The following is a 15,947-nucleotide window of genomic DNA, read 5'->3' as shown; positions in this document are numbered from 1 at the left end:
CAACTACCGGCCAAGCTCCGAGCCCCAAGCTCCGCTACGCGATACTCCTCTAGGGTTTTTTTTATTCGATGAGCTATTACCTTCATTTCAACGCATCTTATAGTGCGAATCCCGGTAGCAAAGGATATGTGGCGTTGGTATCTCCGTCACCTGGCCCACCTTACCATTTATTGCTCGTTTTTGGAACATAATTCGGTGCACAATTTTTTACGTGGCTCAAGCGTAGGCTGCCTTATTTCCCGCCACAATTCCCCTCTTATCCATTTTCTCACTGTTATGCCTCCCTCCATCCTCGGTACCATGATCCATGACCTTCGTTTATCGTGCGGCTGACGCCTGGTGATGATGGTTCAACGGGGCATTGCCGTGGACACGGAGCGTGGCTGGTAATCGAGCACGAGGCTGCATCCGGGATATTCCAGAAAACTGTCAATACGTCTGTGGTGTGTGAAAAGTGCAAACTCAAATTTCCTTTGCATCCCAAAAATCGTCGCGAATACTTCTGGGCGCCACTCAAGGCAATGGGCTGCACTCACAGCCCTGCAACGATGCGAGATTTGCCGACGGGGAGACGGTGAACTTTTAAACTGGCCCAACACGTTTATATTTTAAGTGGCTCACGATGAAACCCTCGTATATATTCTCTTTACGCCTCACCCTTTGGCGTGGCCTCGGTCTATAACAGTTTGACGGCTGGCAAGAACGGCTGTGCCCTCTGCTGATCATGTTAGGGGGCGCAAGGTAATGCAAGATAATTCTGCCAACACAATGTCATGCGTATAATGGGATTTCCATGTCATTGGGAACGTCTCCCGGTGGCCCCGGTTGCACCGCCCCTGAGCAGGATTTGGGCTTTGGGTATGGTAGCCAGCGAGCTTTCAGCCGGAAATCCCTTCACTAGCTGAAAGCACAGTCAGCTCTGCAGGGATGCATTTAGCAGCAACGGGGTTGTTCAAAGAAACGTCGTTTCTGATATGGCCCGAACCCTATTGATTTGCGCCGGACATAGTTCTAGTATAAGTACTTAAATGGGTACGAATTAGTAACAGGATTATGGCCAGAAGGTACAAGCGTACCCGTGTTGCCATATTTAACGGCAAGCACCGCATCGGGGACCCGCGGAGGCTCCGTGGCGGGGGGCGTAGGTCGTCTTGCTGAAATCCGGGAATCCGAAATTCGTGCAATATTCCTTTCCTCTAGTCATCAGTGTCATATGTTGGGTATCTGTTATTGGTATATTACTGAAGAAAACGTATCAAGAATGAGCTTTTGCACCGATGATTCCTGCTGAAGGAGCGTGGACTTTGCTGGTCTTAAATCGGGCTGATAATGGCAGTTTTCCTCGTGAATATTTGCAAATTCAACGGCTGTGGATTGACGTATCCATCGCTTGGAGACCTAATTCAGCACATAGAAGAAACCCATATAGGTAAGCCGCCTATCTTGCCGTGGTAGAATGCAAGGGGGCGTTTGCGTCGCATTTGCCGCGGGTTCGGTGCATGTGTAGGAACGCCCCCTCGTCATTATTATTATGCAAACAAATCAACAATTGTAAAGCATTGGTTGAAAGAACCTTCTAATCTTCTTCAAAGGAGATTTTCATCTGATCACAGCTTATGTTGCAAAGCTAATATTAAGAAAAACCACTACCTATTTTTATAGGAGCTAATACAAGTGTTGCTTAAGGCAAAATATATATCATGGCTGCAAAGATTTTCGCTAAAACATTATCATGTAACTGCAACCATGTAGATGTGTTTTGGGAATAGTGTTATCAATTGGTGGGCCTAGGAATGAAAAGAAATGATTCAGTTGTAAGAATGTTATTTTGTTTCAGCTGTAGGGTTTGGTTTGTTATTGCTCAGGCCTTTGAAATTCATCTACATTTATATTTTCATTGGATATTTTTTATGAATTTCAGCCTTTGATATCATGAAAATCAACATCAATATGTAACACCATAACTGAAAAGGTACAGGTCTGGCAAAATGATCTTTAACACCCCAAACATGAAGGAAAAGGGTGCTGACAATGACTTTCTTAGCTTTTTGCTATTGCATCAGCTAATGTTACTGTTTCTCTTCCAGACATGTAAAAATTACAAAACTTGGCAAGTTCATTGACTGTTTAAATTTTCTAGCCTTTGGACTGACAAAGCACTTTTGTATCTTGCTTTGGCATACAGGTCCTGATTAATGTTACTAAAATTACTAGACATATGTCCATAATGTATATATGAGGACAAATGTAGCTCATCTCAGAAATCTTCCTGCAGAAATATAGTATTCTCAAACAACTTAAATGGGCCACACTGTGATTCCAGTTAATGTTCCTGGTTCGGTTGGTATGGGCTACCATGAAATTAAGATATAATTTGTATCTTAACCCTGCAGTATATTGCATGTGATAATTTTTGCATTGTGTGTTTTCCATTCAGCTCACATTTAATAAAGATCAATAGCAATGTATATGGTTGTTTACATACCTTCCAAAATGTTAGTATTTCCAAAACAATAGAAGATTGTATCATAGGTTTGGAACTAATTTAGAGTTGCATTTTGTTGTAAAGCTAGGAAAGTTGTATCATGAAGTAATTCAATCCAGAAAAGGAGTAAGGATTTTGGTATAGCAATGCTTTGGTACTGTGAGGCACATCTTTGCTATTGTGATGATCACTTATGGTCAAGAAGTTATGCTGGAAATCTGGCATGTAGTGTTGCTATTGAGCAAACTTAAAAGTTGAGTATTGCACTGAAACAAGTTTGGGTACTAGAAGGCAAAGCCAATGGTATAAAATATTAAAGTACTCTCTTTGCTAGTAGCATTCTGCTTGGATATCACATTGTAAACTGTCCATGGGTACTTGTGGTGATGTACATGCACCATTCTTGAATAGATGATAAACTTCTGATATTGATTTATGTTGTAAGGTAACGTTAGATGAAATGACATGGATTTGCATAGTTATATATAGAACATGTGCATATTTTCAGCAACTTCATACAATTTGTGATGACTTGAGTGCATGCCAATATGCCACTGGCAGTTAAATGCTAGTATTGTTACTCATTACTGGTTCTAGTCTTACATAGATCAGTCTCCACTTGCATAGTTTGAACATGTGATCAGGTGGTTCACCGTTTTCTGTCAGTGTCCTTGTCCTGCCTTGGTGCATATCCATGCATCAAAGGTAAGCCAGACTGGCACCAGAACCACACAAGGTGTGCTCGGGCGCGTGGTCTGGTGTCCGGCGTGTAACCATGCCACCCTCTCCTCTTGGCCAGACTATGACCCGTGCAATCAGGAGCAGCAGGAGCGGCAGCAGCCCTCCTGCATCCCCCTCAGCTCGGCGCTGCGTTTCTTCACCAACGTGCCGCGTAAGAGCGGTGGCCCGGCCAAGGTGGCGCCGCAGGCGGCGGCGGTCGTGGCCGGCGGCGGCGGCGGCGGCAGCAGCGGCGGCGGCGGAGGCGGTGCGGCCGGCCTGCCCGGCCTCGGCCGCGCCAGCTCCACCGGCAGCGCCTCGCCGTCAGGTCGGTGCACGGAGGAAGGCGTGCAGGGGCGCGGCCTGCCCGCCACCGGGGACTTCTCCACCAATCGGCCGATTCGTTTTGTCTTCCTCCCACGAGATATGGTTGGGTGACCCATGCACAATAGGTTGACTTTGTGGTGTTCATAAGATTTGGTGTTCATGAAATTTCATTGTTTGATTACACTCTCATTGTGAAGTGGCAATGCATAAGGTTACAGGGATAAGACTTGCAAAAAACAACACATTCTTCACTGATCTCAGAATCATGCCATAATGCCATTTAGTACATCTCTTTTCTTGAGTATTTTTTGTACACATTTTTATATTTGTGCAAAGTTTGGTCACAGCGTGGGCCCTATGGGGGGTCAACACATGACAGTGGTTCCTTAATTTTAGCGGTGTAAATTTTAGTCCAAGGCCTCCCGTCTGAATACGGTGCAGAAGTTGCAATCTCAAGGTTATTCTGAATTGTTTTCGGTTCGCGTAGCTACTTGTTGGCCTTCATTTACTGTTCCTGCTAGCGAAATTTCAGGGAAATTTTTTTAATGGCATGGCAAGACTGACAGTGGAATTACTACATGTTTGGGGGACAACGCCAACGTAATGTTGCCATTGATGACTTCGCCCCCACTTTTGAGATGTGGAAGATCTAATGAGACCAGATAAGCTAACACGAGTGAATATGTTAGAAAGGCCGAGGCGAATGTATATGATAATAAAAGCACCGACAGTCGTACTTCTGTGTTATGTAAGTCAGCACTTCGCTACTTACCGTTGAGCAGGGGCAACGCAGTCATCGAGCTCGTACACGCTTTGTGCAACCGTAGGTGCTGCCTCCATGCATCGTGTCATTTGATCGGCTTTAGCCTGAGAACTAACTCCACCAATAAATCACTTGTCACTTCAGTCCAAGTGCTGCTTCGTTTACGTCATCTCGGTTTCTGAGAGCTCCCATGGTTCAGCACATGACCAAGTCTGTGATGCCAGCAGTGGACAAACTGCCACTTTATATCGCCCGTTTTACGTGCATTCCGTGTTTCTTCTCTACCGCCGTTTTTATGGTGGGCCGTCATGTCGGCACTCGTGCTGTGTGTCGTCTCCGTCCGCCCCGCTGTGTCTCTATCACTGCTGTGTCGTCTGTCCGTCCCGCTATGTCTCTGCCCCTGCTGTGTCGTCTCCGTCCGCCCCGCTGTGTCTCTATCACTGCTGTGTCGTCTGTCCGTCCCGCTATGTCTCTGCCCCTGCTGCTGTCGTCTCCGTCCGCCCCGCTGTGTCTCTATCACTGCTGTGTCGTCTCCGTCCGCCCCGCTGTGTCTCTATCACTGCTGTGTCGTCTGTCCGTCCCGCTATGTCTCTGCCCCTGCTGTGTCGTCTCCGTCCGCCCCGCTGTGTCTCTATCACTGCTGTGTCGTCTGTCCGTCCCGCTATGTCTCTGCCCCTGCTGTGTCGTCTCCGTCCGCCCCGCTGTGTCTCTATCACTGCTGTTGTCGTCTGTCCGTCCGCTATGTCTCTGCCCCTGCCTGTGTCGTCTCCTTCCGCCCCGCTGTGTCTCTATCACTGCTGTGTCGTCTGTCCGTCCCGCTATGTCTCTGCCCCTGCTGTGTCGTCTCCGTCCGCCCCGCTGTGTCTCTATCACTGCTGTGTCGTCTGTCCGTCCCGCCATGTCCCTGCTGCTGCTGCGTAGTCTCCGTCCGTCCCGCTGTGTCTCTGCCACTGCTGTGTCGTCTGTCCGTCCCACTATGTCTTTGCTACTGCTGTGTAGTCACCGTCCGTCCCGCTGTGTCTTTGCCACTGCTGTGCCGCCCCCATCCGTCCCGCTGTGTCTCTGCCACTGCTGTGTCGCCTCCGCCTGTCCCGCTGTGTCCCTGCCACTGCTGTGTCGCCTCCGTCCGTCCCACCGTGTCTCTGTCGCTGCTGTGTTGCCTGTCCGTCCCGCTGTGTCTCTGCTGCCGGTTTGTCGCCTCCGTCCGTCCGGCTGTGTCTCTGCCATCGCGGTCGTACGCCGCCAGTGGCGAGCGAGGAGCCCGAGTACGACATCATGACCGACTCCGAGGACAGCAACGACTCATGGACCACTCAGGAAGAATTCTCGGCGGAGTTCATCATGCGCTACGGCTCAAAGTGCGTCGCCAGGGGCCGCTTGTGACGTGCATAATGTGATGACATGTAACATTTCATGATGTCGTACGCGCACCAGTGCATTTGTTGCGAGAATCAGTGATGGCCGGTGACTGCCTTTGAGATATCGACCCAAAGCGATAAACTTAAACTTGTATTGTGTCGTGAACAAATATTGTCGCGTCAAGCTTGTATTGTGTAATCTCATTTAGTTGTGTTCGCAGCGCGGTATGCGCGGAACCAACGAGTAATTGTGTTATGAATCGCTTAGCACAACGCCATTTTGGATCGCTCTAAACGCTTGCTCCTTCCAGAATGGCCAATCCAAATGGCAACGAAGAGAAACCGTACTCTTGCCCCGTACCTGGCTGTAAGAAACGTTATAAGAACGTTAATGGTATTAAGTATCACGCGAAAAACGGTCATAAAAAGGACGCCAAGTAAGTCCCGCTAGTTGATGTCAGTCACGCGGTGATTGGCTGGATGGAGGGTGTAACAGCATGACGCTTTGTCGGTGCTGACGGCCGGCGCGTGAACTGTCGTCCAGCACGTGGGGTAATCGGACGCCAATTCTCCCGGATTATCGGCTCTCGCTTTGGACTGTCAGGTGTTCGTCTTGTTTGGAAGTTGCGTTGGAGCTGTTGGTGATAAAGGAGGACGTGTTGACATCTGCGCTAGTGTCATGCGGTCCATGACAGTAGTTTTGTTGGACAGAATTCGGAAGGCGTTCAAGTGCCACTGCGGCAAGAGCTACAAGACGGGTCAGGGTTTGAAGAACCACGCGGTGATGAACCACGCCGGCACGCCGCTGACGACCATCACCACCTCCATGGGGGAGGTGCTGCAGATCCCCACCAGCCAGGTGAGGAGACGCGCCCCCGCCCCGCGGAGCGGCACGCGTCCGCGCGCTCGGGCAGTGCGGCGCCGGGGTTTGCCAGCCAGAGTGCCGACAATGATGGATGCGTTGCGTGGGCCGCCGGTTGTGGGTCGGCTTTCTACTGCCGATGTTGTGTGGCCTGTGGGAGCGAAGTCTGTGCGTCACAGGTTGCCGTTATTGTGCGCCGCTCCGACAGCTTCGGCGTCTGCCAGAGTCGTAAATGTGCCCCACGTGGAAAATGCCGAGATTTGGTACCAACCTTGCTTTGCCTTTCTCTCCATAAGTAGTGCCATAGCGCACGGTGGTAATTGCCGTGGTGTTTACGCGCATCGTAAAATAGGCGGCATCGGAGCGGAGTTTGGCCGTGTGGTGACTATCTCGGGTCGCCTGCCGCGGGCCGTATTTTAAGGTTCACCACTGCAGTCGACTTAATAGTCCTCAACGCGAGTGACCGCCACCGTCGCATGCGGCGTGTGAAGCGACGTGTGAAATGGCGCGGGTAACGTTGCTTCGTGCGCCGTAACACACGCCGTAAAAAAACAAACGTTATCAGCTGTTGTTGAGACTGCTTTGCTGACAAGTTGATCCGTAAACCGATTTCGTGTTATCAGCGATGTATGTACCCAGCCGCAGAGAGGGGTTTACACACACTGTGGATTGTAGTGATACTGCATGTGTGCCACGACTCATGCATGTTGGTTTAATGTTGCATGCGACGATAAAGATTACGGTAAAACTAACGCTAGAAACTCAGTCATCTCAAATCCTTTATATCAGCAGAGATTGATCAGGTTTGTCCTGGGGCATCGGCTGTGTCGTCAGTCTCCGGTGGTGCCAGCGCGGCGGCCCAGATGGTGCTTTGGAAGCTGATCGCTTGCCCCAGCGCGCCTCTCGGCTTTCAGATGCCCGTGAGCCACCGGCTGGCGGACGTCCACCGTCGCCCCTGGCGGCTGTCTGGCCGAGCTGACCTTGTGCGCGCCGCCGGCAGGTGACGACGCTGCAGCCGGTGCGGGTCAGCCTGAGCGCGCTGATGGGCGGCGGTCTGAACGCCATGCCGGTGAAGACGGTGGCCGCGCGCCACCTGCTCAACACCACGTTCAAGGACAGCATGCGTCGCGCGGGCGAGACCGCCAGCGCGCCGGCGCGGCACGAGGAAGAGCGCGGCCCGCAGGCCATCACGCTGACCGGCGTGTCGCGAGGCAACACCATACAGGTAGCGGCTCGGGGGCGCGGAGCTGGCCGCGGACGCCGGCTGCGGTCGGGCGGCAGGAGCGGCACCGTTGTGACGGTATGGCGTAAGGAGCCTGGCGGAGTGGCAGCGCGGAGACGCTTGTTAAGTTGTGATGAACTAGGTCAATGTGCAGGGGTCGGACTCCGGGGAGCGGGACACACGGGTCGTGCAAGTGACATCCGTTCAGCTTAGCTGGGAAACGGCGACCGGGTGGGGATTGGTGGTGGGGCGAGCTGATTGTCCGATACAGAGGCCTGTCGTGGCCAGGAGGCGTATGCTGATGTATGGTAAGTAGCCAAGTATTGCTATTCTACTAGGTTGGTTATCGATGAACATATTGCCGATTACTCACACTGAGTTCGCGCCATGGTTCGAGGATATCTTGTTTCCAAGCATATGTTGGTGTCATGCATTTCTTGAAAATTCTTGAAGAGGATGGCTATATTCAGATCGGAAGGCAGGTACCGCCGATGCGGGTCGTGCAAATACTTATAATGAGGAGCAACTGGCTTAAATGACATGATGTGATGCGCGATGATTGTGCTGTCCAATTTGTTACTTGGGATCCCCCTTCCTCTCCGATCCATGGGGGCTGCTGGCTGAGGAGTTATGCTGGCGAGGACTGGCTTGTCATTGCCGTTCTTAAAGCCCAAAGTTACCAGGAAGGATATTTTCCATACGGCAACAGTTTCGGTGTCAACCGGGAGATGCCACCGAAGGACGCGTCTTCTTTTATTTTCTTTTTGCTCATCTCCTGATTTCGACCCGCCGACCCGATCCGTTACGTAGCGACGGTACCACTCACGTCTAGCCGAGTGAGTTTACTGCAGTATTGATCTCTTCTCGCACGTTTTCTGGAACTCTCCGACCACATTTCAGCTGACAGGTACCCTGTTTGCAGCCCACTGGCGCTGACAGGACCAGATGCTTGGTTTTGAAGCCCTCGATTTTGTTTTGAGGAGTTCGTGCCCATTGTCTTTTTTAACTTTCTTTGTTTTGAGGAGTTCGTGCCCATTGCCTTTTTCACTTTGGTATGGCGGGCGTCTGGGTCTTGCAGATCCAGGCCAGCGTCGTGGGCTTGCAGGTCTAGGCCAGCGTCGTGGGCTTGCAGCTCTAGGCCAGCGTGCGGGGCTAGGTCTGAGAGGCCAGCGTCTTGGGGTTGCAGGTCTGGGAAGTTAGTGTCCTAGCTTACATGTCTAGGAGGTTAGTTTCCTGTTCGGTATGGATTGGTTCTGAGCACAGTGACACATTTGAACTGGAAGTGACGGGAAGACAGAATTGGGAAGCTTCGTTATGACGTGGGCTTGACGCAGAGATGGGAGCGCTCTGGCTGTCACTGGTGTTGTTTATGGCAGAAAAATTGATCGAATGATTACTATCAAACAATACTGACATGCTGCCAGTAAACCAGGACAGCTCACTCGAACCATTGGGGATGTCTGACGTGGTGCACACTTCAGAGCCCCACGCAGTCACTGTAACTGTTGCTGGCAGAGTAGCCTCGGCAACCGCTAGGGTGGCGGCGGCAGTACCTGGCAGGGTGGCGGTGGTATCCGGCAGGGTGGCGGCGGCGGTAACTGGTAGAGCGGGGGCAGTATCAGGCAGGGTGGCGGCGGTATCCGGCAGGGTGGTGGCGGAATCCGGCAGGGGGGCGGCGGCGGTAACCAGCAGAGTAGCGGCGTTGGCAATGGATAGCGGGACCGCGGTAGCACCCGGCGGATTGCTGGCTTCGGTACGTTATAGTGGAGCTATAGAGGCCGGCAGGGTGGCGATAGTAGCTGACAGGCTGGCAGCAGTGCCCGTTTGAGGGGCCCCGGTAAGCATGCAGGTTGGGTCGAGCTGCGTTTTCGCATCAGGGATATCTGAAATGCGAAAACACCTGATGTTCAAGGCTGGATGCTGGTTGATCTCAACCAATAGTGAACACGAGAGGTTGGAAACAGCTGGCCGGTCGGGGGTGAACGAACACAGACAAACGCCACGGAACGGTGGTGTGCGAACCTCTCAAGAACTGTCCGCAAACACCAAACCTCGGATGGGAGAAAATTTATGCCAGTTGCAACAGTTGCGCGGACAATCCACTCATGCCATGACAGCACGACCAAAGTAAGTAGAGCAATTCGTGTGGTGCGACTTGAAGCATGTTCAAGAATCGCATAGTTTAATACGCACCAGCCTAACTAAGATGTCGTGGGTCCTAGTTCCCCCTCATTGGCTCTCAACAATAGACAAAATATAATGTACCTCATACATGATTCGATTTATGTGCACTTTGGTCTCTCCGCAAATGGACACGCTAAAAGTAAGCGGCAATGCTCTGCAAAACTAAAAATACTCTATACGGAATGCTAGTAGGTAATACCTAATACTACCTAGATGATAAGTAATACTACCTAGAAATGTGTTAAACGAGCGGGCTTACATTAACAAAACGAATTGGGTCATTACTATAAACGCGCATACATTGAACTCGATGCAGATGCCATTTCCTCAAGAAAATGTTAGGAACACCAAACGCTGCGTTCCGCATCACCTATTTTTCCAAGTAACCATATCACTGCCATGTGCAAGAGCTGCTTACCGAAAGCCAGGACAAGTTGAAGGTTGAAGAACTTATGCATAAAGCAAAAGCGCGAGACCTGAGGGGGGGGGGGCAAGGAGGACGAGGACTGAGCCCCCAGCCTTCTGCAAAGGTCATTGGGCGTACGGGCATTTACTGAAAAAGTGACTATGAATGGTTGTCGCCCCCCCCCCCCCCCCGCCAACTCGGGAGGAATTCCGCCGCCCCTGACAGACAGGCTTCGTGCGATTGCAAATGTATCTTCAGCATGGAAAGACTGATGGGTGAATATCAGACAATGTTTGTTGGGGGAATAGTTTTGGCCATGACTTACCGACTGCCAGATGACGCTTCTTCTTTGCTGCAATCGTCCCGGTGCAGTATTTGCCGCTGTGCCTCAGTCGCACTCTGCCTCCAGCCTCCAGCGTTGACCCAGGCATAAGTCGCAGATCTTAAATAGCAACATAGTGCCATTCCCCGAAAGATGTGTCATTCCAGTCTACTCTAACCACTGGTCGTTTTTTCCTCTTCTTGTCGTCCATGGATGGTTCACTTAGGTGAAAGCGGGTAAAATTGAAATGCTTAAATTCTGGTTAAAACTCAATCAGACAACTAGAAGTCAAGTTGTTCCGTCGTCCGCGGGCTAGCCGAATCTGGCTCTACATAAGGTTTAGGAACGAAGAATAGGTAGTCCATGTGGTGGGGCAGAGGCGTAGCCATAATTTTTTACGGCGCGGGGCGAGGCGATGCTCAGCGATAAATAATCACGTTGATTTTAGACGTGTGTGAGAAACCATCTTCGCTACTGACAAATATCCAGGCCTCGGAATCCCAGCTTGGGCCCTTGCCCCCCCCCCCCCCCTCCTCCGATCCGTGGCTGCGCCTCTGTAATTATTCACGTGCAACCGGCAGCACGCGCAATCACCACGCAGCCTTAGTACTACTTCTGAGAATACGTGTTTTTTGTGACGGTAAATGCATCGGTATCGAAAGCGTTTTTGGCAGGCAAAAAGCCGTCTGTTCCATTTTGGACAGGACAGTGGCTGTCCTGCCCCAGAATTAAGGTCTCATTCCTTGTCCAAACGGGTTTTCACGGGCCGCAGTGTGGTGCTCCGTAGCACCTTCACCGCGCCACCGCTCGCTAGATGTCGCCGCAGTTGTGCTGACCGCCGCCTCTCCGCCGTGCCGTCAGGTGGCAGTGCCGGCGTCGGGGATCATCCCGCTGGGCGGCGACAAGGAGCTGACGGCTGTGCCCGTGTCGCGGCTGCTGGCGCAGGGGCTGGGCGCCGGACTCAAACTGGCGCAGATCGGCGCGCCGGCCGCCACCGCGCACGTGGCGATCGCACACGCGGCGCGCGCCGATCCCGCCGCTACAGTCGTCAGGGTCGAGCAGGTGAATGGGCCGCGTCGGTTAGTGGTCGGCAGTGGGCATTCCCGTGTAATCTTGCCGTGTGGTGCTGTTGGGCGCCACAGGACTAGGCCAGCTGACGCGTTCTAAAGCCCAAATCATCGTCATCGTCACCGGGTGCCCGATGTCTGTGTCAGTGATGGATCCATATGCAACTGAGGTACCGCTGAGCCTCATTCGGCGCAGAAGCTCCTACAATCAAGCAAAGTGACGTGCTTTTTATCGGGGTGACCATGACTTTCAGGCATTATTGTTTTGCCCCAGATCTTAGAATGCGGTAGTTGGCCTGCATTTGTCCCGAGCATGCGGATGAACAGCTTCTGCTGCATCGCTGAGCTATTGTCAGACATATTCAACAAAAGTGCATATAAGCCCCAACCCTGCTTTTCAGTCGTTTTGATCTCTGACTGCAAAGGGCTCGCTTAAGTCTCATATGCACCTTGATCACTGATTACAACAGCACTGGGAGGTATCAGTGGAATTTGGGCCCCTGCCGTGTCTGGTTTCAATGTTTCTCGGGAGACCTCGTCAGTCGCCCTCAGCGAGCGGAAGGCGGCAGGAGCTCGTTGGCTGGCTGTATATGGGTCCTGGGCGGGAGGGCTTAGGAGGTTTACCCATTATCGCCTCAACGCCACGACGGTGTATAGGATGTGAACTGTACCTGACCCTCGTCTCATCATCAGTCACGACTGTTACGACTATGTGCGCACTCGATCGCAGCCTCCCCTGCCTGGGGGCACGTGTCGGCCTCGCTCTGACCGCGCTGTATCGCCCGTCTGCAGGCGGGCGGGCGGCGCTCGGTCTGGGAGGTGGAGCCGTCGCGTCCGGCGACGCCGCCGGGCCAGGCGCTGCGTGCCGCCCTGCCGCCCACGCCGCTGACGCCCGGCTGGCAGGGCGCGCCGTTCCCGGAGGCCGGCGAGGACGAGCTGCCGCCGACGCCGTCCTCGCTGCTGGACGGCGCCGCCGAGCCGCTGGCCGCCGCGCCGGCGTGAGCCCGGCTGCCGCCGGCGCCCTTAGTCCAATAGAGCGTGCGTGGAGCGCGGTGTGCGTGTCGTGAGGCCGCGGCCGCCGCGCCGCGCGCCCCGGTGTGGTGTTGTGTCCGCGTGTCGGCAGATATTAGCGACCGGCCGGCCGCCTGGTGTTGTCACTCTTGGTCTAATGTTAAACCGCGGGGCGGAGCGGGCGGCGCGGCGCCGCCTGGCCGCCCCGTCCCGCGAGCCGCCCCGCCAGCCCGGGAGGCGAGGCGCGGAGCGGCTCGTCAGCCCCCGCCGTACTTATGCTCCCCTCGTGCCCGGAGTGGCGGGCGAGTTCAGGTACGGCGCGAACGGATCTTCATAACTCTGACTGCATGTGGTCGCAATAATTTCCGCGCCGCGCCGGTGGCGCGTTCGTGCGTGTTCTAAAGTACGCTTATCGGTGGATGGGCGGTCGGTGTGCGATGCGGCGTGGCGCCGGCGGCGGGCGGCAGTAGTCGGGGGTCCCGGCGCGCCGGGCCGGGCCGGCTGGGTCGGGGGCCGGCGGCGCCGCGTCCCCACCCGGCCGGCCCTAGTCGTTGTCGTTGATTCATCCTTGACAGGGTTGCCAGTGAACATTTTATAGATCATCCTTTCATAGTGTCTGAGTAGCGTATTCCGCGCGTGTAATGTACAATGTAATAAATACAGCCCCTTAGGAGCGATTGTGTGGCGTGTGGTGACGGTGCTCTGCTGGGAAGACGTTAGGTGCTGTTCATCACCTATGATGAACCTATGATCGCGCCTCGATGGTAGGCCTAGGGGAGAACGCTTGCCAGTACGTCTGTGATTTGCTCAGGAGATCCACGATAATCCTTTGGGTTCTTGAGTGTCTTCTGATTGTGAAATGTCCGTTAGGTTAACGCAAGGTTTGCGTTTTTGCGCCTGGCACTCGTTGGTTGAGTTGGTCGTTCCGAAGCCTTGGAGTGCGCTCCGCCCAGTCGCAGTGTCCCTGCAGGATCCCCACTTGTCCCGCAGCCTCGGAGCGCGCTCCGCCCAGTCGTAGGGATCCCCACTTGTCCCGCAGCCTCGGAGCGCGCCCTACTCAGCCGCAGGATCCACACTCTTCCCGCAGCCTCGGAGCGCGCTCCGCCCAGTCGGAGGGATCCCCACTTGTCCCGCAGCCTCGGAGCGCGCCCTACCCAGCCGCAGTCCCCAATTGATCCGCAGCCTCGGAGCGCGCCCTACCCAGCCGCGGAATCCCCGCTCGTCCCGCAGCCTCGGAGTGCGCTCCGTCCAGTCGCAGAGTTCCAACTCGTCCCGCAGCCCCGCAGCGCGCCCTACCCAGCCGCAGAGTTCCCGCTGTCCAGCTGAGTCCGAGGCCGACGCAACGCATGTTTGTCGCCTGACATGCTCGGTCGGAGGGCCTGGTTCGCACGGCCTTTTACGTGAGTACCGTGACGGAATTAGCCCATTAACTCTTGTCCACATGAGGAGCCAAACGTAATGTGACAAGGTCTGCCTGAGAATCCAGACCGGAGTGTAATCTGGAGGCAAGCTCATACTTGCGGCGGTGGTGCGTCGGCAGCATCAGTGCAATGCTGCGGCACGGTCTAACTGTGCCAGTGGTAAAGGTAAAGAATGCTGGACAACTGGTAAAGAATGCTGGACGTCGTAATGCTGGACGTCGTATCGTAACGTCGTTGTATTGTTTGTCGAATGTGCCGTAAAATGCGCTCACACTGAAGTCGAGCATCACGCTACAGCTGGAAGTTATTTAGGTCCCTTACGTCAGCTGCGTCGATGTGGTGCTAAACGGAATCACAGCCCGTCACGAAGCGCAGGATTTGTTGTCGCATGGTTTCAAAGGCGAAAAAAGACCTGGATCATTGGAGGCTAGGGGCGTCGGGCTTGGGAATAAGGCGGCTTTATTTTCACATTGGTGCGAATGCACCAACAGAGGATGGACCAATCTGTGTCCCTTACGTTAATTGCGTCGACATTGATAACAAGGCTGTATGCCGTCCTCGCGGCGACTGGGCTGGACTAGTTTGCCCACCTGAAGGATACCCTGGCTGTGTTTTTCTTGTATATCACGAAACAACTACACATTTCTGCAGCTCAACGGTCGCTTGTCGACGCACGCTGCCGCCACGACTGCATTACATTGCGCGTCATTTCCGAAGGATCTGCCGAAGTACTAGGAATCACCCCTATCTTGAAACATCAGTTAGTATCCCAACTGTCAGTGTCCTGTACGGTGCCGCCCTCAGCTGCTAGTGCGGGTGAAATGCTTGCGCCGATGCCAGAAGCAGCATTGCGCCCGCGGCTGGGCCACGGGCCCGTCCGGGTCACAGACCTCGCAGACCCGTCGCCGGTCGGCGCCCGCCCGCCCGCCCGTCGCCGTCGGCGCCGCTCGGTCGACGTCCGTCAGACGCACCAGGTCGCCTCGGTTTTGCGGCCGGTTATTCTGGCTGCGGTTGGAACGCGCGCTGCTAACGAGGCGGACGCTGGTCGCGGCCTCAGGCCAGATTCTGATCAAGTTGCGTCCCGTGCCCGTGCTGCTGTCGGTCAGCTCTCCAAGGGCAGGCTTCTTTCCTTGGCTTCGTTTCGCAGAGCCTGTGACGTCGGCAACCAGGGAAAAGTAGTGGAAAAATTAGTGCGGGTAGCGGTGTCGATTTGTATTAATTGATGTGGGCGCTAGGCCCCCGCCCCTTTTGTTGACCTCGAGCCCAAGGTTGGTGACGACCCTCGCAATATATTTTTTGTTGGAATCTTATTTAAAAAGAAAAAAAAGTTTACATCACGTAAGACCTGCTATCTTTCGGGCATTGTTTAATGTCTGTTTCTGATAAGTAGCTCAACAAGGCTAACGTTTGCATGGGGCTGAATACGACCCGGTGGACGGTCCGGAGGAGATGCGAATGGGCAAGCACAATTTCTGTGGCCTCTTTCCATGCAGCACCAATGTCTAAAATATACCATTAGCTGCAGGATCGAGGCTTATTTTCACCGGATATGTCGGCGGCTGTTACATCCATTTCTACCCACCATTTCCTGCGTAATGTCCACTGACGCATGATAAGAAACGGGTCAAAGATCGTCCCAGCCCCGGCCCTCTATACGCACCAAACTGTCTTAGAAATACCTATTCATTTATGTATAGAACAGCTGCAGGCCACGCCCGACCAGGCTCATATCATTCGAGAGCGTTTTTTTCGGCTGGCAGAGCACAAAGAAAAGTAGCCATGCTTCATGAGAAGCACCACAA

General features: G+C 53.6%; 1 protein-coding gene across 1 annotated transcript; it reads left to right on the top strand.

The window, feature by feature from the left end:
• Nucleotides 1–1,107: 1,107 nt before the first annotated feature.
• Nucleotides 1,108–12,843, top strand: LOC119090033 (juxtaposed with another zinc finger protein 1). The gene is made up of 9 exons (XM_037212830.1): nt 1,108–1,429; nt 3,285–3,530; nt 5,539–5,650; nt 5,962–6,087; nt 6,362–6,509; nt 7,513–7,737; nt 11,508–11,725; nt 12,506–12,523; nt 12,837–12,843. The coding sequence occupies exons 1-9, from the start codon at nt 1,330–1,332 to the stop codon at nt 12,841–12,843; spliced, it is 1,200 nt and encodes a 399-aa protein (XP_037068725.1). The 5' UTR covers nt 1,108–1,329.
• Nucleotides 12,844–15,947: the final 3,104 nt, after the last annotated feature.

Source organism: Pollicipes pollicipes, unplaced genomic scaffold (assembly GCF_011947565.3).
Source record: "Pollicipes pollicipes isolate AB1234 unplaced genomic scaffold, Ppol_2.1 Scaffold_3087;HRSCAF=3621_pilon_pilon_pilon, whole genome shotgun sequence".
Taxonomy (NCBI): Eukaryota; Metazoa; Arthropoda; class Thecostraca; order Pollicipedomorpha; family Pollicipedidae; genus Pollicipes; species Pollicipes pollicipes.
The sequence above is the reverse complement of the archived record's forward strand: the minus strand, read 5'-3'. Positions and strand labels throughout refer to the sequence as shown.

Excerpts from the sequence above, each read along its gene's own strand:
- LOC119090033 (XM_037212830.1), top strand. The coding sequence starts at position 1,330 with ATGGCAGTTTTCCTCGTGAATATTTGCAAATTCAACGGCTGTGGATTG. Across the intron at positions 5,651-5,961 it reads ATCATGCGCTACGGCTCAAA|AATGGCCAATCCAAATGGCA; the intron begins GTGCGTCGCCAG and ends TGCTCCTTCCAG. Across the intron at positions 7,738-11,507 it reads CGCGAGGCAACACCATACAG|GTGGCAGTGCCGGCGTCGGG; the intron begins GTAGCGGCTCGG and ends CCGTGCCGTCAG.